This window comes from Dermacentor silvarum, chromosome 7, assembly GCF_013339745.2.
Source record: "Dermacentor silvarum isolate Dsil-2018 chromosome 7, BIME_Dsil_1.4, whole genome shotgun sequence".
In the NCBI taxonomy this organism is placed as follows: domain Eukaryota; kingdom Metazoa; phylum Arthropoda; class Arachnida; order Ixodida; family Ixodidae; genus Dermacentor; species Dermacentor silvarum.
In genome coordinates, this window is record NC_051160.1 from 123,425,543 (window position 1) to 123,448,093 (window position 22,551).

Here is a 22,551-nt window from a genome sequence, read left to right on the forward strand (position 1 = left end):
TACTCCAAGGAAGAGGAACTGCCCTCGGAGCCTAGCTGACAGCGATGACACCGAGCTGTACTCTCCCTCGAGCGACGCTACTTCGGACGATGAAGGCTTCGAGGTCTACAAAAGCCGGAAAGCGACTAGACGAAATGTCAGCTGGTACACCGCTTCACATAAGTCGACTGTGACCCCTACGCCGACAGCCCCGGAGCACACAATTCTCTTTGTTCCGGAGACGGCTACAGACTATCTCAACGAACTCAACGGACAATCTCAACGAACGAACGGACCATCTCTGTTTACCTGGAGGCTCCCCCTCCAGGCGAGATAAAATACGCCAGAATCAATAACCGCAAGAGCATCCTCGCTATCAATGTTACTAACCGAAGCGCCTTGGATCCGTTGTGGAAGATTACGCAGCTAGATAACATCACAGTGCGCTGCCACATTTCACAGAGTTCGGAAACGACTGCAGGCGTGGTTTACAACATCGATGTCTCAATCAGTGACAGTGATTTGCCTATTTTGATCAAAACAACGACGGACAGCATTACCATAATACAAGCTCAACGTATTAGCAAATCAACTTGCGTGAATCTCCTCTACAAAGGTGATTGCCTACCATCGCACGAAGCTGAAACTAAAGTGAGGAGCCGACGTTCCCGGCGCCACAAGTCAAGAAACTGGTATTTCTAAGTAATGTGCACAATCCAGCGAGGTCTGGTCTTCAACCGCTGATGTCACGCATTACCAGCGCAGTTGAGAGAGGGACGCTTGCTATCGCTAATTAAAGTGAATCATGGCCACCTCTGCCGAAGCCACGCCAACTCGCAGAACCAGGAGACACGACTCGTCCACCAACTGCTGGTGGCCCTGCAGCAGTCCGGGCAGTCGGCCAGGACATGCACGTGTTCGCCATGCTGAGGCCGCTCATGAATGTTATGAGTACACTACTGACGAACCTAAATCACAGTGCACTGCAGGTACGGAATGCAGTACTTGCAAGTGTTGAGTAGCATCATGGCTCATTCACCGCTGTCGTTCCCTAAAGATGTCAAGGAAGCACCTCTTTTCCTTAGTATGCTGGAGGCCTCAGATCAAGAATTTCGGATTTTCGACCTCTGATTACATTGAGCAAATTTCTCATCATCGTTACCTGTGAGCCAAGCCTTCAATCTACAATCTGACTATAGTGCTACGAAACTTTCTCATCCACGACGTATAGTGTTCTCAGCAAGTAGTAGTTTCTCTTCTGTGTGAGCTCACTTACGTGCTGCATTCAGTTTTGCCTCACGACAACGATCAAAACGTGTGCTGAACTGTGAAAACAAAGAAACTTACAATCACTCTTGTCGCAGCACATATTTCTCTAACCAGTCGTTTTAACACGCAACGACGATACGTTGCAGTCTCAAAAGTGAAAGTCCTTTTGGGATTCCTTGGATCCTCGTAAGCCTCTGTCCCATATATGGAGAACTCTGCCTGACCTACAATCGTCCTCGCAACATAGCCGCCCTTTCACGTCTCTTGCCCTGCATCAAGGACGACGTGAGATCCACGTTGCTGAGGATTTCTGCGCAAGAGTTGCCGGCTTGCCGACACTACCTGTATCAGCATCACGTGATGTTGTGGCATCCCAGGACTCTCGCATGGACCTCATGTTCACTATGGAGGAGCTAAAAGATGCGCTGGCGACTTGTAGGGAGTTATCTTCGCCTGGGCCCGACGGAGTCACATAAAAGCCACTTGGAAACTTTGGCCAAAAGCCCGCAGTGTATTTTTGGAGAGATACAACGATTCTTGGCGCCAAGGATTGATTCCTTGAGAGTGGAAGGTCAGCCACCCATAACTTTACCTAAGAGCTCTAAAATTCCATTGGACTTGGCATCGCACCGTCCCACTGCTCTTGCCAGTTACGTTGGAAAACTATAGGAACGGATGGTGTTGACGCGCCTTGAATGGTACTTGGAACATAATGAGGTCTATCCGAATGCAATGGCGGGCTTCCAGCGCGGTCGGTCATCGATCGATAACATGCTTGATTCGGTAACATACGCGTATATTCAGGATCAAAAGAGCATGAAATGAATAACGGTGGCGATGTTTTTAGATGTCAAAGGCGCGTATGATAATGTAGCACACCAAGAAATCCTTGATGCTTTGACCGATGTGGACACTGGTGGCCGTGCTCTGTGCTGAATTCATACCTATTTGGAGGAAGGATCCTTCGTGCTTGCAGAGGATTCAATGATATCCCACCATTCAACCAGCAAAGGTGTGCCGCAAGGCACACTTTTGCTGGAAGGCACACCTTAAGGCACAAGCAAGGCACACCTTAAGCACCACGCTCTTCAACATAGCACATTTAGGCCTTGTTCGTCATTGCCAAGGACGGTCCAGATATCCATTAATACAGATGATATCTGCGTCTGGGTGTCCGGCGTGACACGTCCGCAGATACGAAAGAGACTGCAGAAGGCGGTCACGCAAACGTCGTCTTACCTGTATATTAAAGGCCTTGAACTATCCTCAGAAAAATGACGATTAGTCGCATTTACGCGCAAAACAATGACTATGCATAAAAACATTAACAATACGCATAAATGGAGAAGTAATTTCTTATGAAACAAAGCACCGTTACCTTGGCGTCATCATCGACCGTGATTTGCCTTGGACGCCACATATTTCATATATGAAAAAGACGATGACTGCAAGAGCCCATGTATTCAAGTTTGTCGGCGGAAAGTCTTGGGGCACATCTGTACAACCGATGCTACAGTTGTACCATGCAATATTCACGGGCTGCCTAAGATATAACCTGCCCGTGCTGTGTAACACTAGTAAAACGAACCTTCGCCCACTCAAGAGTTTACAAGCCCAAGTACTTCGGACGTGCCTTGGCCTCCCTAAGTGTGCATCAACAACAGCCACAATCGTCATAGCGCGTGACCACCCTATAGCATTGTACATTGCGGTCGATGCTCTAAGAGTCCACATTCGACATGTCGCAAGGGTACTGTGGTGATAGCGCCTATGCGCGTCAAGTGTCCGCGTTATCTGGCGCTGTCGCCCACAATTGTGAAATGTTGCTTGTACGTGACGTCATTGGTCACATGAGTGTCTGCTATATATGTATGCTGGTTGCATGGAATAAAGGTTGGACGTTATCTCGCGCGCATCGGAAGCGGCTCAGTCTCTTTCTCTGCTCCTGCGGCCAGCCCGGATGCGCATGGCCTTTCGCTAGGCCGCAACACGGCATGGTGTCAGAAGCGGCCGTCTTCTGATATTCGAGGGGCGTTGCACCAGTCTTCGTCAAGCGGCGCCATGTCAGAAGACAAAGAAGTCAAGCCAGTTCACGGCATGTTCGCTGTTCCAGCTCCGCCAACGTTTGACTTCGACCGGACGTCTGAATGGCCTTCCTGGATCCAACTATTCGACGACTACCGCTTTGCCTCTGGCTTAAATGAGCGAAGTGAAGAAGCGCAAGTCCGGACTCTACTCTACACAATGGGCAAGCAAGCGAGAGAGATCTTTTCGACCTTCGAACTATCCGAACAACAGCAGAAGCAGTATGAAGTCGTCAGAAAAAAGTTCGACGATCACTTCGTGGCCGCACGGAACCTCGTTTACGAGAGCGCATGTTTTCACCGACGCATACAACAACCTGGAGAGTCAGTCGACCAATTCATCACCGCGTTGCACACACAGGCGGACCGGTGCGACTACAAGGAAAAGGAACGCATGATCCGCGACCGGTTTGTAGTCGGCCTCAGCGATGCCAAGCTCTCGGAGTCTCTGCAAATGGATGCAAATTTGACACTCGCCAGCGCTTTGGCAAAAGCTCGCTTGAAGGAGACCGTCCAACGACAGCAGCAACAGCTGCGAGAAACCAGCGACGAACCTTCGGCAGCGCCAGCCAGCAACCTGGACGCGATCAACAAACAACGGCAGCCCCGGAAGAATTCTTCAGGACAGCGTTCCGGCACCTCGTCAAGGACCACTGCACCTATCGCACAAGGTCAACGCACCAGACCACAGTCCTACCGACCTCTCACCCCCAGTTCATGCCCCAACTGCGGTCAAGGAGAGCACCCGAGGACCTCCTGCCCGGCACGAGCTGCGAAATGCAACTACTGCGGTTGTTCCGGACATTTCGCAGTGGTGTGTCGGAAAAAGGCTGCAGGCGAGCGAAAGAAGGTACAGCTTTCTTCTCTCCATGTGGAAAAGGGGGCGTATTTCGTAGGCGCGGTAAATGGGGAGCACTCTAATTCTCGGTATGCTCAAGTTGTTATTAACGGCACTCCGGTGTTCGCTAAACTTGATTCGGGTGCAGAAGTGTCCGTTGTACCCTCAACGTTTCCGGGATTGCCTACTAAATTAGAGAACTGCGACATAACCTTAACTGGCCCTGCGAATGAGCCACTGCATGTTCTCGGAAAGTTTCTTGCCACTATCCAGTGGAAACAACGCATTGTCCGACAAACGGTGTACGTGGTCTCGCCCTTGCGCTCGATACTTTTGGGTCTCCCGGCGCTCGAAGCCCTTGAGCTGATCAAGTTCGCTGACTCGGTCAGTAGCGCGACAGCCATCGAAGCTTCCTACCCTCAGCTTTTCGGTAGTCTGGGAGCTATGAAAGGGGAATACAATATCAGACTGAAGCCGAACTCTGTACCCTTTGCTATTCAGGTTGCTCGTCGCATTGCCTTACCCCTGCGGGACCGAGTTAAGGAGGAGCTCGAGCGTATGGAGCGAGACGACGTAATCCGCAAAGTAGACGAACCAACAGAATGGTGCGCGGGTATCGTACCAGTACTCAAACCTTCTGGAGACGTTCGTATTTGCGTGGACTTGACGCAACTAAATAAAAGTGTACTTCGCGAGCGCTATGTTATGCCAACTGTTGAAGATAGCCTTGGTCTGTTAAGTGGGGCATCAGTTTTTTCGAAGCTGGACGCTAATTCTGGATTTTATCAGATCAAGTTGTCGCCGGAAAGCCAGTTGTTAACTACCTTCATTACGCCATTTGGGCGATACTGTTTTCAGAGGCTACCGTTTGGAATAACGTCAGCACCTGAGTTTTTTCAAAAGAAAATGTCGCAGATTCTGGAAGGAATCCCAGGCGTGGTAAACATGATGGATGATGTGCTCATTTATGGCTGCGACCAAGCTCAACATGATGAGCGTCTGCGTCTTACTTTAGACCGTCTCATGAGTGCTGGCGTTACGCTAAACAAAGAAAAGTGTTGTTTTGGAGTAACCGAGATCAATTTTCTTGGTTGTGTTCTAAGTCGTGACGGAATCAGGCCGGACCCTGAAAAGGTCCGGGCCATCAAAGAACTGCCGACGCCAAATAACGTGTCTGACGTTCGACGGCTGCTCGGTATGACTAATCATCTGGCAAGATTCATACCAGATTTGGCTTCAAAAACGGCGCCGTTACGTCACTTGCTTTTGAAGAGTTCTGAATGGACGTGGGGACCAGCCCAAGAGCAAGCGCTGTCGTACGTTAGAGACGTTATCGGTTCGGCGCGCGTCATGGCCAACTATGATGCAAAGTACCCTACGATTCTTTCCGCCGATGCGTCATCATTCGGTTTAGGGGCGGTACTGATGCAAGTTCAACCAAACAACGAAAAACGACCCGTTGCCTTTGCATCGCGCTCGTTGACGCCTGCCGAAACCCGATATTCCCAGATTGAAAAAGAGGCACTAGCAATGACGTGGGCGGCTGAACGATTCGAAGGGTACATCAAAGGTATTGAAATTGTGTGTGAAACCGACCACAAACCTCTTGTAACCTTGCTGGGAAAATCTCCTTTAGATGTTTTACCACCTCGCATTCAGCGTTTTCGCATGAGGCTCATGCGGTTCAGCTATGAAGTTGTACATGTCCCGGGCAAGAGCCTAGTTACTGCAGATGTGTTGTCGCGGGCCCCGATTCGGGGAAAAGAAAGTGATAATGCACTGTCTGTTAGTGACGTCAGCAAGCACGTTTCAGGGTGCCTGTCAAACGCGGTCGAGGCCAGCCTCTTCGAGAGAGTGAAAGCAGAACAAGCCGCTGACGAAGTTTGTCAAGCACTCGTAAAATTCAGTCGGAAAGGGTGGCCAAAATTCTCATCTCTTCCGATGGTCTTGCGTCCATATTGGCAGGAAAGAGCCACGCTTACAGTTGCTGAAGGCGTGCTACTTAAAGGTGTGAGGTTGGTCATTCCTCAAAAATTGCGCTCAGAGGTCTTGATACGCTTGCACGAGAGTCACCTGGGAATCGAAAAATGCAGAGCTCGAGCAAAAGTGTCGGTATGGTGGCCAGGGTTGAGTTGCCAGCTGAAAGCTTTGGTTACCGATTGCCGTGTATGCGCCGAGCACAGACACCAAAAGTCAGAACCAATGATCCTGACAACCACTCCACAGCGTCCTTGGCAAAAACTAGGCGCTGATCTCTGCCATATTCAAGGAAAATGGTATTTGGTAGTCGTGGATTATTTTTCTAGGTACCCAGAGATTGCTTTGTTATCATCTACAACGTGTGCCACTGTCATTACGCACCTTAAAAGTTTCTTTGCAAGACATGGCATACCAGAAGTTGTTATGTCTGATAACGGAGCGCAATTTGTGTCACAGGAATACAAGTTGTTTGCTCGCAACTACGGTTTTCGCGCTGTGACGTCTAGCCCCAGGTACCCCCAGGCTAATGGTGAAGTGGAGAGGATGGTCCAGACAATTAAAGGTCTCATTACAAAAGCGAAGGACCCATATCTTTCTCTCCTAGCGTACAGGGACACTCCGGGGCTACTTGGGAAAAGCCCTGCAGAACTTCTAATGGGCAGGCGGCTACGCACAACGGTGCCTGTCCGTCCCACCAGCCTTCGGCCTCAGACGGTGAACCTGAGGAAGTTCAGAAGCCATGATACGACTGCCCGACAGCGGCAGCGTAGGAACTTCAACCGTCGTCATAGGGCTACTTCGTTGCGACCACTCGAACCGGGCGCGGAAGTCTGGGTGACGGACTGCAAAGCAAAAGCGCGAGTCTTGCGACTTGCTGAGCGGCCGAGGTCTTATGTGGTTAGAACTTCCACTGGTGTAGTTCTAGAAAGAAACAGGAAATCCTTGGTTCGCTTTGTTTCACAGCCAAAACAAGGTGAGGATGACGGAGGTAGCTATGATTTTCCTCAGGCAAATGATAGTCGGGTAGAAACGGAACAGAAATCTAATCGCGTTACAGACAGCATGGCACCTGACGATCTATCTAGCCCTTCCTTGCCGGGAACTGACCTTCCTGAATACCGAACGCGATCTGGTCGTCTTGTTCGACAGCCGGACCGCTACGGGTTCAGCAATTGACTGTATTGTTTCTTGCGCATTGTTTGTTTCTGCAAAGTGTTCTTTCGCTGGCAGTGCTGCTAAGTTGGTTGCAACTGTCAGCGTATTATCAAAGAAGGGGAGATGTGGTGATAGCGCCTATGCGCGTCAAGTGTCCGCGTTATCTGGCGCTGTCGCCCACAATTGTGAAATGTTGCTTGTACGTGACGTCATTGGTCACATGAGTGTCTGCTATATATGTATGCTGGTTGCATGGAATAAAGGTTGGACGTTATCTCGCGCGCATCGGAAGCGGCTCAGTCTCTTTCTCTGCTCCTGCGGCCAGCCCGGATGCGCATGGCCTTTCGCTAGGCCGCAACACGGCAGGTACACTTTCACCATCTTGCTTTCCTGCAAACAATTAGGCCACATACGAGTTCTAGCCCACTCCTGACTACTCGCAGAGCATCGCTGCCATCGAATTACGTCTCCGCAGCATGGCCGTCATTGCCACTGTGGTCTCTACATTCACCTCGAGTATGCCTTAACATTCCAGGCATCAAGAAGGCAAAATGGCGTCAGCAGCATTGAAGCAGGCAGCATTACTGCTACTCCATGAGGTCCACAAAGACCGCTTACATGTTTACTCCGATGGGTCGATCATGCACTCGAGTTCAGCGGCTGCAGTATATATCCGAGCAAAATCTACATAGAAAACATTCAGGACATCGCACTTGACATCAGCGACGGCTGTCGTACTTACAGCTCTGCGTGCAGCAATTCAATTGATCGATCAGGAAACGCCACAGAAATGGTCCATCATTTACGATTCCAGAGCCGCCCTCCAGAGTTTGCTCTCTGCATTACCCGTGGACCCCACGAACCACTTGTCGCAGATACACGAGAAATTCATCATCTGGCAGTTGATAAAGGACATGACATTGTATTTCAATGGTTTCCAAGTCATAGTGGTATCCTTGGAAACGAGCCAGGACACGCCGCCGCTCGATCTTCCTATACTAATGCCGATTGCGTCGCTATTCCTATGTCCAGAACAGACGCAGCGGGACAGCTCCGTACACTTGCTCGCGAGCTTACGTTAGCCCAATGAAATTCAGCAGACTCTAAGAACCAGCCCCTGTGTTCCCGGGGTCCTGATCTGAAGCTCTGCCTTCCACATGGCTTACCACGACGGGAGGTAACTCTCTTTTGTCGCCTATGGCCTGGAATGGCCACAAGTCCAGACTGTGAAGTTTGCGGGTACAGAGAGACGATAGCGTACCTTCTGTGTGATTGTCGTCGTTTTAGTGCACAAAGAGAAGCCCTCCACAATACGCTCGACAAGATTGACAACCATCCCCTTAAGGAAGCCAAAATTGTTGGACCGTGGTCCCAGCTGACGTCGGCACGAACTGCTTTAAAAGCGTAGTGTACTTTTTAAAAGAAACAGGACTTAGTTAAAAACTGTAGGATGTCTTTACTGATGCTTTCCTTTTTCTTTTTTTCTTTCTTTTTAAATCTTCCCTTCTTTTCTAATCGTTTCTGCCCTTACCCCATCACCCTGTGCTGAGTAGCCAACTGGACATTTATACTGCTTAACCTGTCTGCCTTTCACCTCTTGTTTTAATCCTCTTAGAAGCCTTACAAAGATAAAGTACAGGCCAGGACAGTTATCACGGCGGGTATGACGTCTGCAGGAATTAGTATAGAATTAGAGGTTGTATATATCACTTATACTAAAATTTTGGGGAGCGCGCAATATGATTTGTGAAAGAGAAATAATAGTACCTGAAGTTAAATGAAAAGGCTTTCGTGCTGATTTCGAAATTCAGCAACCGTTGTCACCACTGGGAGAGAGAGAAACTTCAATGAATAAAACAAAGTTTGAGGTACCGTGGTTGGGGCCCCTACTCCAGGGCTCTACTGGCGCGAGCGGCTAGCTGGGCTTGGTCCAGGAGAGCCAGTTGGCTGTCGTAATCCTCGTTACCATTGAAAGAAAATAATGTTCACATCTTATGTATCCACTGAGATAGGAAGTTTCTGCCCATAACATGTACGTTATGAAGCTGTGCTTTTTTAACGCTCTAATACAGCACTGACAACAAAGAAGCTATTTTTTTCTCACATACACAGGATTCATCCAAAAACTTTGTACGAATTAGAATTTTGGTAGGACACTGGGGAAACGTGCGGCGCTGTTCATAAAACACGCTTATCTTGCTTTGTAAGGCTTCTGTACGTAATTTTCAAAAAAGGGTTTAAATAATCTGCACATTTAAAAGTTTGGTCCTATATTAACTAGAACATTTTACCAATTTTAACCAAATGTAGAGATGCATCATTTTTAGAGCTCACGGAGGAGGCCAGCCAGATCTAATACGAGCGTTATATAATCCATGAACGAAGATAACACGTGAACATACGGTAAGCAATTTCCAGGAAGCTGTTTAATGTAACAAAACTCGACAATTCGGTGTATCAACTAGAACGTGCCTCCCCTCCTTCTCTGTAATTATAAAATTGTGCCACTTTCTTTCTTTAGTGGCAGAGGTGAAACATTGTAAGCATTTCATCGAACGCCTCTAAGCAGGCAGAACGCTATGATTTAGCAATGTTCATTGTCCCGCTTATTTAGCCACACCTTCAATATTTGCCTACTCATGACTACTTAAATGTCTTCTATTTCATCCAACCCGTCGAATCAAATGTTCCCTTAGGGTACTGCGAAAGCCAACGTGTAACGTTTCACAGCGCATTCAATTGTCCTGACTGTTTGTCTAGAAATCCCCGAAGTGTTACATTTCGCTGTATGGCAGGCACACGGCTTCTGATCCGTTGCGTTGTACTATAAACGATTGACATTGACAGATACATATTCTTTCTTCGGGTTTCTTTATGATATCCATGTGTGCCCGGCCATTCGAGGTAATAAATATTGCTAAATCAGCATACTACACGTTATTTGCTACCGCTGTATTACGTACTTGCTGAGTCTAACACCCTCAGAACGGGACGTTATAGTCATCAGCATGGAACACCTTGATTCACGGTCAGCGTTGACGAGCGCTACCTCAGCATGCCGCAGTATGCCACCGACCTGTCGAGAATTAATGAGAAATACTACGTTCTGAGCAGGCTTTGATGCCTAGGCTTTCAATAACGCAAGACACCGCTAACAACGTCAGCGAAGCTCCCATAGCCGAGCAAACCTTCGCAGCTGTTTCAGCCGATTTGAATGGTTACTTTAGGCATTTCATGAGTAAGCTGTGCATCACTTGTCGAGTTGCACCGTTCCGTGCTGCGTGACTTTGGAGCGAAAGGTTTGAGCAGTCGCTGGTCTCCAAGGAACAAATGAGCCGTGAAGACAGCGCAGGTAGGTAGTAAAAGTCGGGTCATCGTCGTCATGATGTCGTATTTCTGTTGTCACATCGCCGTCGTCATGCTGAATCCATTCCGTTATCGCATATCGTAGTATTCGTGTGTTGCAATAGCATTTTAAAACAAACGTTTAGCGTGACGTCGAGACGGAGTATAACTGCGGCGTTAAATCTTGGTAACACAACATTTACGTGTTGTGTTCCAGACAACCGTCATAATTGCAACCCATGAGAGAGAAAATGTTTTGCTTCCTACGCGAATGCCTGTTTTCTATCAAATTCCAGTTATTCTTGGCTAATATTTTATGACGGCAAAGTCGATGTGCATAATCCCTAACCTGGTCCTTTCTTTCCGTAAGAAATTATCATCAAGTATTTGCATATATCGGCTACAATTCAAATGCTAAAAATAATTATGGTGCTCCTGCTTTTGTACATTCAGAATGTCATTGTCAAACAGTTCGTTATCGATAACCTACAATGGTAGGGTGAAGGGCATCAGCTCCTACACTTGCCAAAGTTGGGCTAAACAAGATGAAATACGAGAAGAATTCCATCCAAATAATTTTAAAGCAACACTCCTAGAAGCGAAGTGGCCTTAGGCGTCTGTAAAAACACATTACGAAGAGCTTCAAATATCTTTCAAAGTGTTTTTGCATCACACCACGAGCAAGCACACCTCGCCTTCAGTTTTTGCAGAGGAAGCAAGACGCATTCTTGTCTCATGAATGCTATCATCGTACGTCAATTTTTCTTGCAGGACACTGGAATGCAGACCGTCGAACATCAGACTCCCGAAGTAAGTACAACAACCGTATTGTTGCATATGTGTTGTTTCTGTGTTTGCACTATTTTCTATGTTCGCGACGTTTAGCTGAGGCACCAAGTGCCTAATATTGCGATAGCAATTATATGGACACTCAAAAGCAGATTTCTGCCGTCGGCGTCGCCGTCGCCATCGCCGTGAGGTTCCGTATGACGTCAATGGAGATGAAATCGTCGCCGCGCGCCGCCGAACGCTGTATGTGCGAGTGAAAGAGCGCTAGGGACGCGCGCTTTCACGGGGAGTGAACGCACGGCGGAGAAGAAACGCGCGTTCTGCGCTGTGCTCCCTTAAGGGCTGCAGAAGTAGGCGTCTCTTTCCTCCTCTACAATCACCATATATGTAGAGTAAACGTACCTTCTTCCGACGCGCGAAAGGCTGTGGGGGAGGGGGGGAGGGGCAGGGAAGGGAGGCGACGTTTAGCTGCGGCACCAAGTGCCTATTTATATCAGAGGCTCCGGCAACAGTCACCAACGCCGCACGCATTTTGAGCGAACGCGGGCAAAACGCCGGCGGCGTCGACAACAGTTCTGCGTGTTGCCGGTGCTGCTGCATGTCCAAGTTTATACAGCTGATACAGCTACTATCATTACTCCGTATAGCTCCCTACAAATTTGCTATCGCAATTGATGCTTCGCCTTTCAGGTGAAACTGCGACAACTTTTATAACTGCCGTTGGTAATCATAGAGTTAGCAACAATTCTGACAAAAAAGGTAGTCATTATTGCTAATCTGTATCTGCTACCAAATTTCATTGCATTTAGCACGACCGCATGCAAGGTTTCTATTCTATAACAGATAAATTAGACCCACGGTGGAATACGCCAAATTTAGTCGAATACATGCAGCAGGGGCGAGATTTTTGTATCAGGTGGTGCTAACTACGTTCGGGATTGGTAGCTGAGACCCATTCGTAGCACTGACTGCCTTGTTTAATTGGAAATGTTTATAGCTTTATCATTACCAAGTGCAGTTATACTGAGGTAGCAAATAGTGTGATACTATGTAGTGTGTGCTACGACATTGTTTAAGAGTGTGTGAGCTGCTCGGACTCTGACAATTGTCAGGCGTATTAAATATGTATACTCCTCATCTATTAACCGCAACGTCACATCACATGACGGGCCTTCCATGAATATGGTCGTCTCTAGTGCTTGAGCTGGTGGGACAAGTCAGGAAGTTTCTAATTATTTACCCGTAACCATTTGTTACACTGCGTTCGTATTAGGGAGCGGTTTCTTTAGCTCCAGAAAATAAACCTGGTTGGGGAAGGCGCAATTCCTTGTGACAATAGGACAGGCATCTTATTTGATCAGCTATAATGTTCGGACAGGGTGTTCCTTTTCGTAGTGTCTGCAGCATAAATGAATTTGTCGCGCTTGTCGTTTTAATAAATCCTATGCATTTTGCCTAATGGAGTGTTGTGGTATATGTATAATTATACAATGCAATGCGCTGCTCGAGACTCCGTAACATGCGTGTGTCACGTTTCACCACCTGGCCCTGCCTATATGAGAAAATAGAGCAGGGGTACAGCATTATCGGCCGCGTAAAAGTGAGAGTTGGCATCGAAGTGTCTCCATGTGCACGCCTCTAACATAATCATACGCTGGTCAACCCTCCTCGTGCTTGTCAGCCATGTTTAGAGACTCAGCTCTAACCTTAGTGCACTTACCTTAATATTCCTCCCGTTTCTACCTCCTGGCTGCCACCATAATCGAATCTTTTAAGGCGAGAGCTCTACTACGCCATGTATCGCAAGGTCATTCATCGCATCGCAATGATCTTGAGCCGCCGAAGCGCAAATGTGGCAGGTGTGACGTCATGCCAAGTGATCCGCTGAGAAGAGGCGTCACAGCTGCGCTCGCTCGGAGCCTCGCCGCTGCGGCACCACGTGACTTGGCGAGGGTTTAACGGCTGCTTTGCCGGCGCTTGGTCACTCAGTGTCACCATGGATGGCGCGCCGTCTGGGCCGCCTGTGCGTGCGCTTCGGCGCAAGCGACAGGCTGTGAAATCTCAAGCAAAGACAAAATTGGCTGCTGAAATACCGGATCAAAGGGAGGCCAGATTAGCCCGTTATAGAGAAGATTATCAAGCGCGGAAGCCTACATTAACTAAAAACTGTGTGCATAATATACACAGTCTTTGCAAAACGAAGCCAAAGAGACATTTCGCTCTTGATAACTAGGTTTGCAAGAGTTAAACCTCAGCCATTTAAATTTTTTTTTTACCTCCGCTTGCCTTTCTTACATTGATTGTGCTGGCAGTTCAGCCTTACTTCCAGCAGCGCAAAGTATCTGCGCGAGGTGTTTGCCTGTTATATTTTTCGCAATACAGGGCCCCTAAAGTCGTCTTACCTACTTTATGCAACGCAAAAAAAACTTGGTGAACCTGATTTCTTGCCGTGTAGCTCGCCGGTGTGATTTATATTCAGACGTTTTGTGCGCGCACATTTACTATGCACACCCCCGAGTTTAAGCGCATAGCGTAAAAGTTCATGGACGAGGCATAACTTACTGTAGCTGTGCGCTGGTTCGTTCACACATGTGCACTTCGGTTTGTTTTACACAATTGTGAATACACACGTGGGCACGGAGAGACTAACGCGTTTCTGAAATCACCTATGTGTAGAAGGAAAGACTTGTTTAGTAAAAAGTCTCGTGGTAGTTTGTATTTCCGTGTTAATATTCGTCTCTCGTATGTATGTTCTCTTCAGGCTACTGGACTGGAGGCTTTCGCATTGCTCTTCCCCATAGAAAAAGCGGCTTTACCCATTCGTCAAAGTCACCCATTTGTACGCATTTGAGCCTTCTAAATATTCGGCAAAACCCACGTCACAATTACTCTCGACGATAATGCTATTAGAATTCAAGCAATGTAGCTGTATAAGGTATTACTCAAGTCACACTAATTTAAAATCAGTTGCTGGCCATTCTAATCGACTTCCGTTACTTCGCCTAAACGCGACTAACACCGTCTTCGCTATCTTGACGAAGGAACTAGCTTGACGAAGTCACCCATGAGCATCACGGCATGACGACTGTATGACGTTCAATGACGAGGCGGTGACGACTATGGAATGACGAATTAGGATTGTTCTCATTGGAACGACAAAGGCGGTATGACGACGTTGTGAAAACGTCATCAAGACAACTAGATGACGTTTTATTGCGATAGCAATTATATGGACACTCCAAAGCAGATTTCTGCCGTCGGCGTCGCCGTCGCCGTGAGGTTCCGTATGACGTCAGTGGAGATGAAATCGTCGCCGCGCGCCGCCGAACGCTGTATGTGCGAGTGAAAGGGCGTGAGGGACGCGCACTTTCACGGGGAGTGAACCCACGGCGGAGAACAAACGCGCGTTCTGCGCCGTGCTCCCTTAAGGGCTGCAGAAGTAGGCGTCTCTTTCCTCCTTTACAATCACCATATATGTAGAGCAAACGCGCCTTCTTCCGACGCGCGAAAGGCCGTGGGGGGGGGGGAGGGGGAGGGAAAGGTGGCGACGTTTAGCTGCGGCACCAAGTGCCTATTTATATCAGCGGCTCCGGCAACAGTCACCAACGCCGCAGGCATTTTGTGCGAACGCGGGCAAAACGCCGACGGCGTCGACAACAGTTCTGCGTGTTGCCGGTGCTGCTGCATGTCCAAGTTCATACAGCTGATAAAGCTACTATCATTACTCCGTATAGCTCTCTACAAATTTGCTATCGCAATTTATGCTTCACCTTTCAGGTGAAACTGCGACAACTTTTTTAAATGATGACAATGATATAACAACGACTGCGTGACGAAGACGACTTGAGAACTATGGGGTGACGACGGCTGTATCACGAAGACTGTGTGACGGCCATGGCGTTAAGAAGACGGCATGACCAGAGTTAATTGACGAAGCTGGAAAGACGACGAGATAGAACGTTCACGACAGGCTCACGACGACGGTATGACAACGAATGCATGAAGACTGCATAACCATGATGGTTCGTCGCGCCATTATGACAAGAGTCGGATAAGAAAGCTGGAATGGCGGCGATGCAAGAACCATGACGATTTCACCTCCACAGACCCATACCTAGTGGCCAAAGATATTACAGAACTTGACCCGGTGTGTTGGCGTAGACAACGAAAGCATAACACGAGAGCCAGATGACGAAGCTGAAATGACGACCACAGAACGACCACGATGGCATAACGACCACGAGCACATATCTAGTGACCTAAGCTGGTAAGCAACGTGGTCCACTGCGTCGGCGCAAGAGGCTAGATAGAGAGATAGATAGGCTCAAAACGAGACGAAATAGGCAAAGAATGCCAATCGAAATCACCAATACGGCAGACCTCATCTGACGATGACTGTAGATGGTAATTTGATTAGCATTCGATCAATGTAGCGACACACCCTATATTTGAATACCCGGCTCAATGTGACATACTTCGGTATCATCCCACTTTGCAATGACATTCGCTTGCCAGCGTTGCCCATGAGCATGGCAGCAAGACGCCCTCTGTATGACATGGACGTAGTGACAATAATGGAATGACGCACAAGGAATGACGTCGATGAAACGGCAAAGGCGGTATGACACCCATGAGATGCCGATTCCTAAATGATGACAATGGCATAACGACGACAGGATAATGACAAGGGGATAACGACGAGTATAAGATGTCGATGGAGGGACGACCGTATGACCAAACTCCTGATGACAAAGCTGGAATAACAGCGGTGGGACGACCACGACGGCATGACGACGAAGGTAAGACCACGGATAGCGACTGTCTACGACGCAATGTCGATGATCACATGACAACGGCATCATAATCGCCAGTGAATGACGACAGAATAGTTACGATATAATGACCAAGAAGAAATGACGTGTATCGATCAACGAAGGCGTATGACGACGGCATAGCGACAATGCGACGACGTTACCAAAGTGATGACAACGGTGAAATCACAGCGTGCCGAAGGCACGACGACTTAGGCATGATGACGGATGTGTGGTGACGATGGCGTGATGATGACTGCACGACGAGAATCAGATTATAAAGTTGGAATGAAGTTGATCGAACGACCACTACGCCATCAGCACTATGTGACGACGACGGCATGACGAGAGTCCGATGACGAAGCTGGAGCGACAACGATAGAAAGTCTACGAGGTGCATCACGATGACGGTGTGAGAATGAATGCATGACTGTATGACGACGAGGGGGTGACTACGACGGTATGACGATAGTTGAATGACCGAGGGAATGACAACGATGTAACGAGCATGACTTCATGACCGCCATGAGCACATACCTAGTGGCCCATGCTATAAAATAACTGGCCGCACGTGTCGGCGTAGAAGGCATGAGGAGCGTCAGGTGACGAAGCTGGAATGGCGAGAATGGAACGCCCACGACGACATCAAGGCCATGAGCCCATACCTAGTGGCCCAAGCTAGTAGACAACTTGGATCCAGTGGGTTGGCATAAGAGAACAGACAGACAGACAGACCAACCGACCGACTGAACAACCGACGGACGGACGGACGGACGGACGAGCAGACGGATATATAGATAGGTAGATTCAAACACCTGATCTAGCCAAAGAATGCTGATCGCATTAAAACTCACCGCTGCACAAATACCGAAATGGTGACTTTCTAACGATTTCTGAGGAATTCGAACGCCGGCACACGTGGCCAAATATACAGATGTGCACATGGCGTACTCTTAAAGGCAGCACCCCTGTTAATACCAACGCGTACGGTGGTGGCGCTTCCTCTGCAATTTGTCGCGCCCCCGTTAGGTGTGGTGTGGGAAAGGAAAAAAAAGCAAAAGAAACTCAACAAAAAACAAAAAAAGAAAACACGCTCAATGAAAATGCTCGCGCAAAGAACACAGTGAGAGCTACAGCAGCGTAGCTAGAAACAATTCTCTACCTCTCTGGAAAAGAAGAGGTAAGCGCATTAGCTGCAAATGGGAGCGTAAAAATCACGAACGCGCAACGTGCGTATGGCGTGAACTATGCCAGGGCTACGTGGTTGTCTACTTCATGTTTGCGCCGCACTGTCTGGAATGACTTCATAATTCACGTCACCAATGCGGCGCAGAACTTTGTATGAGCCAAAATATTGGCTGAGCAACTTTTCACAAAGGCCACGGCGGCGAACAGGGGTCCACACCAACACTTGGTCTCCGGGACTGTAGCGCACTTGCCGGTGACGGATGTTATAGCGCCGTGTATCTGCGTGTTGCTGCTCGCCGATGTGCAGCCGCGCGAGCTGGCGAGCCTCCTCAGCGCACTGAGCCAATTTTTCGGCGTCAGTGGTTCCTCGACGTCGTGGCGCGGAAGCATAGCGTCCAGCATCGTCTGTACTTCGCGGCCGTAGACGAGGCGAAATGGTGTGAAGCGCGTTGTTCCTTTTACGGCGGTATTATACGCGAAGGTCACATAAGGCAGGATACGATCCCATGTTTTTTTCTGGACGTCGATGTACATAGAGACCATGTCTGTGATGGTCTTGTTTATTCGCTGCGTAAAGCCGTTGGAATGCGGATGGTAAGCGGTCGTCTTTGGATGGCTGGTGTTGCTTACTTGAAAAATTTCGTCCATGAGCTGTGCTGTGAACGCCGTTCCTCTGTCTGTGATTACAGTGGTTGGGGCACCATGATGGAATACAATGTGACACATGAAGAACTGCGCTACCTCAGAAGCCGTGGCTCGTGGGAGCGCCTCTGTCTCGGCATTGCGGGTTAAATAGTCAGTGGCGACAATCATCCACTTGTTGCCGTCGGTGGACACAGGAAAAGGCCCAAGAATGTCCAGGCCGACTTGGTCGAATGGCTTATGGGGTGGTTCGATGGGTTCCAATAACCCGGCGGGCTTCCGTGGTGGTGACTCGTCGCTGACCTTCACGGCAGGCTTTAACATACTGTTTGACGCTTACCGAAAGCCGGGGCCAGTAATACATCTCGCGCACTCTAGCAAGCGTTCGTGAGGAGCCGAGGTGGCCAGATGTGGGCTCGTTATGACAAGCGAAAAGAATATCCTCCCGCAACTCTTTGGGAACTACTAGGAGGTAGGCTCGATCATTCGGGCGGGTGTTCTTCTTGTACAGCACATTGTCTCGTAGACAGGACGTGAAGACGCGACGTGGATGCGTGGTATGGTTTTTTGACGGCCCTCTAAGTGGTCGATGAGAGGTCGAATTCCAGCGTCGTCACGCTGCCATCTGACCAAGTCCGACGTAGTAAGCATGCCCAGGAAGCCTCGTCGTCCTCTGACTGTCGACTGGCAGATTCGGCGGGAGCACGCGACAACGTGTCGGCGTCTTCGTGCTTGCGGCCAGGCTTATAAACTATAGTGACGTCAAATTCCTGTAGCAGCAAGCTCCACCGTGCCAGTTTCCTGAAGGATCGCATATGTTCGCCAGCCAACATAGAGCATGGTGGTCTGTCACCACTTTAAGGAATGGCCGTAGAGATAAGGGCGAAACTTCGTGATCGCCTAGACGACCGCGAGACACTCTTTTTCTGTAGTAGAGTAGTTCGCCTCGGCACGGGACAGCGAGCGGCTAGCATAAGCTATTACTCGTTCAATGCCGTCTTGACGTTGAACGAGTACTGCGCCAAGGCCGATGTTGCTGGCGTCAGTATGCACCTCGGTATCAGCCTCTTCGTCGAAATGTTCCAGGACGGGTGCTGACTGCATGCGTTGGCGTAGTTCAGCGAAGTCCGCCTGTTCCTCATTCGTCCAGGCAAATGTCGTGTCATCCCTGGTAAGGCGAGTCAGGGGTTCCGCAATCTTCGATAAGTTGCCGATGGAGCGGCGGTAATACGCGCACAAGCCCAGAAAGCGTCGGACGGCCTTCTTGTCGGCAGGAGGAGGAAAAGCTGCGACAGCAGCAAGCTTGTCGGGATCGGGTCGAGCTCCTTTGGCGCTTACGACGTGTCCGAAAAACTTGAGCCCTTCATGACCGAAGTGGCACTTCTCTGCTTTAAGCGTGAGATCAGCCGATCGGAGCGCTTCTAGCACATGCCGCAGGCGGTGAAGATGTTGCTCAAATGTTTCAGAAACAACATCTACGTCATCAAGATACACAAGGCAAGTCTGTCCCTTCAATCCAGCGAGGAGAGTATCCATCATTCGCTGTAACGTATCTGGGGCTGAACACAAACCGAAAGGCAGCACTCGAAATTCGTAAAGGCCGTCGGGAGTCACAAAGGCAGTTTTCTTGCGGTCTCGTTCGTCTACCTCTTTCTGTCAGTATCCACTCTTCAAATCGAGTGACGAAAAATACTGGGCAAGCCAAAGTCTATTGAACGAGTCGTCGATACGTGGCAGTGGGTACACGTTATCTTTAGTTGCGCTGTTGAGCTTACAGTAATCGACGCAAAAGCGCAGCGTTCCGTCTTTCTTTTTGACAAGAACAACTGGAGATAACCATTAGCTCTTGGAAGGTTCGATCACGCCGTCTTCAAGCATCTCTCGTACTTGCGTCAGAATCGCTTCGCGTTCCTTTGCCTACACGCGGTAGAGCTGTTGGCGTATCGGGCGTGCGTCGTCGCATGTGATGATCCTGCGCCTTGTAACTGAAGTCTGCCGTACCTTAGACGACCTTGCGAAGCATGCCCTGAATTCAAGCAAGAGCTCGTGCAGTGCTGCCTGTTTGTCTTTAGATAACTCTGAATTAATGTCAAGTTTGCCCAGTGATTTGCCAGCCATCCTCAAGGGTTCAGGGGCAAAACATTCAGAAACGTGCTCTATGTCTTCCGCAAACGCTATCGAAGTACCGCCGAAGAGGTGTCGATTCTCGTTACTAAAGTTGGTGACTAGCAACTTATATCGACAAGCACGAAGCTGTAGCGCATTCCCGGCCACACAAACAGCTTGTGTTAGTAGATGCGCTAACTTGCTTTCTGCGACCACACCACCTTCGCGCATTCCGCCGCACATCACTTCGACTAGAACACTGGCTCGTGGAGGAAGCGTAACATTTTTGGCGGAAACACGAAGCTCGCCGTCACGTCGTTTATCGTCGGTTTGTGTCGATTGCTTGTTCGGCTGAGAAGGTGACTACACCTCCCCGTAAGTCAATAACAGCGCCGTATTCCTGCAGGAAGTCGTGCAGGTTCCCAGTGGAGTAACGACGTGACCGCCAGCCGTACGAATCTGCGAGCCATGCCAAGGGGTAATTACTTTCTTCACAAACGTCGCCATCTTCCCGCTTAATATAGAATAATCCGCTCCGGTATCCACTAAAGCGCTAAACGCGTAACCTTCGATCACCACGGGTATGTCGAGCGAAAGCCGCTCATACCGTTCAGCTGAAGTTGATGTAGGACCGGTACCCTTCGTTACTGGCGTCAATGGGAGGTCTTAAGCGCGTCGACTGCCAGCGGCCTCACCCCCAAAGGTAGGTAGTTAGTTTCTGTAGTTAGTTTTCCCGGCTGGGTACTTGGCGACCGTCTGCTCGAATACCGCTGGGCGATGGTGAAAATCGTCTTGGCGACGGCGAGCGCGACTGCCGCCCTGTAAGCGGTGGCATGCGTTGCTGAGCCAGATAATCTTCAATGTCCCGAAGTCGTTGACCCAGTCGGGGTGGCGGCGAGTGGGCGGAAAAGCCCCTTAATCCGAGGCGTCTGTATGGGCACTGGTGGTACAAATGATCTGCCTCGCCACGGTGGAAGCACAGAGGACGGCGATCCGGAGTGCGCCAAATGTCTGACTTCCGAGGCGACATGTGTTGATCGTCGGCGTAATTTACCGGTTGCTTCTTCGGAAGCACAACCGGAGGAGCGGCATGGGGAAACGGTGGAGGCGTGCGTCGTTCCTCGATGTACGGCACCGCTTGGGCTGGTGGAAGTGCAACCGGATGAGCGGCCTGAACAAACGGCGGCGGGGACGAAGCAGACTGTCTCAAGACTTCTTCGTAGGTCGCACGGTGGTGTAGAGCAGGTGCAGGCGGGGTGTTAGCAAAAAAAATGTTGGAGCGGAGCGCTTGGTACACTTCATCTTTTATAACACTCGCAATGGAGCTCCCCGTGGCTTGTGGCGTGCCATAAACCTTCAGTATTTCTTCGCGCGCAACGGTGCGGATGACTCCTCGATGGTTGTCATTATTATTTCCGATGGCCGTCAAAATGTCGCGATACCGTTAGCCATCACGACAAGACCGCAGTGGGATTGCGTCATAGTTCTGACGGACTCTCAGACGGCATACAGAAATTACTGCAGGGCCAAAATTTCCAGGGCTGCACATCGCATTCTGAATGGAGCGCACCAGCTGCCACCAGACATACAAATCATGTGGACTCCGGGGCATGAGTCCTTACGCTGCAATCAGCAGGCACACGCCTACGCCCGAGCGCATGCACACCGCCAGCCGCGAGATGACCGCGCCGAGCAGTTCCAACCAGAGCCCATACCATTAACCTACACTCACATCCTACAACACTATCGCCTTTCACGAAGAACACTACCCCCACCTCATAATGCTCTGACGCGAGAGGAAGCCGTAATATGGTGAAAACTCCAAACAAACGCATATGCACATTTGAGCCTTTACCACGCCATACACCCTGCGCTGTATTCCCATAAATGTCCACACTGTGATCAATGTGCAACACTTTACCACATGATATGGGCTTGCGCAAACGCATCACAGCTAACACCCATCACACACCCCACCACACGGCAATGGGAGGCAGCGCTGTCCAGCTCCGACTCGACGGACCAGCTCAACCTGGTCAATCGAGCGAGAAGGGCAGCTAAGGCCGCTAGACTCCTGGACTGAGGGGACCACCCACTGCAGAGCGGAGGAGCTACCTACGCTAGCGTGCTCTTTTTATTAAAGTTTATTCTCTCTCTCTCTCTCTCTCTCTGTAGTCGCGTTCACTTGCCGCTCATAATAAAAGTTCGAGCGATGCTGAAGCATCTTTTCCATACTTACAGCCTCGGCTAAAAATTCAGCGACAGTCTTCGGGGGATTGCCCACCAGACCAACGAAGAGCTGTTCCTTCACCCCTCGCATCATGTGATGCAACTTCTTGTCCTCGGTCATTACAGGGTGTGCTCG

General features: G+C 49.5%; 1 protein-coding gene across 2 annotated transcripts in view; it reads left to right on the forward strand.

Moving 5' to 3' along the window:
- The window catches only part of LOC119458413 (uncharacterized), a 77,312-nt gene that overhangs the window by 37,071 nt on the left and 17,690 nt on the right, over nt 1–22,551 (forward strand). For both annotated transcript variants that reach the window (XM_037720250.2, XM_037720251.2), the window contains one exon: nt 11,422–11,460. In XM_037720250.2, coding sequence (XP_037576178.1) covers nt 11,422–11,460 — 39 coding nt within the window. The remainder of the gene's footprint in view (nt 1–11,421; nt 11,461–22,551) is intronic.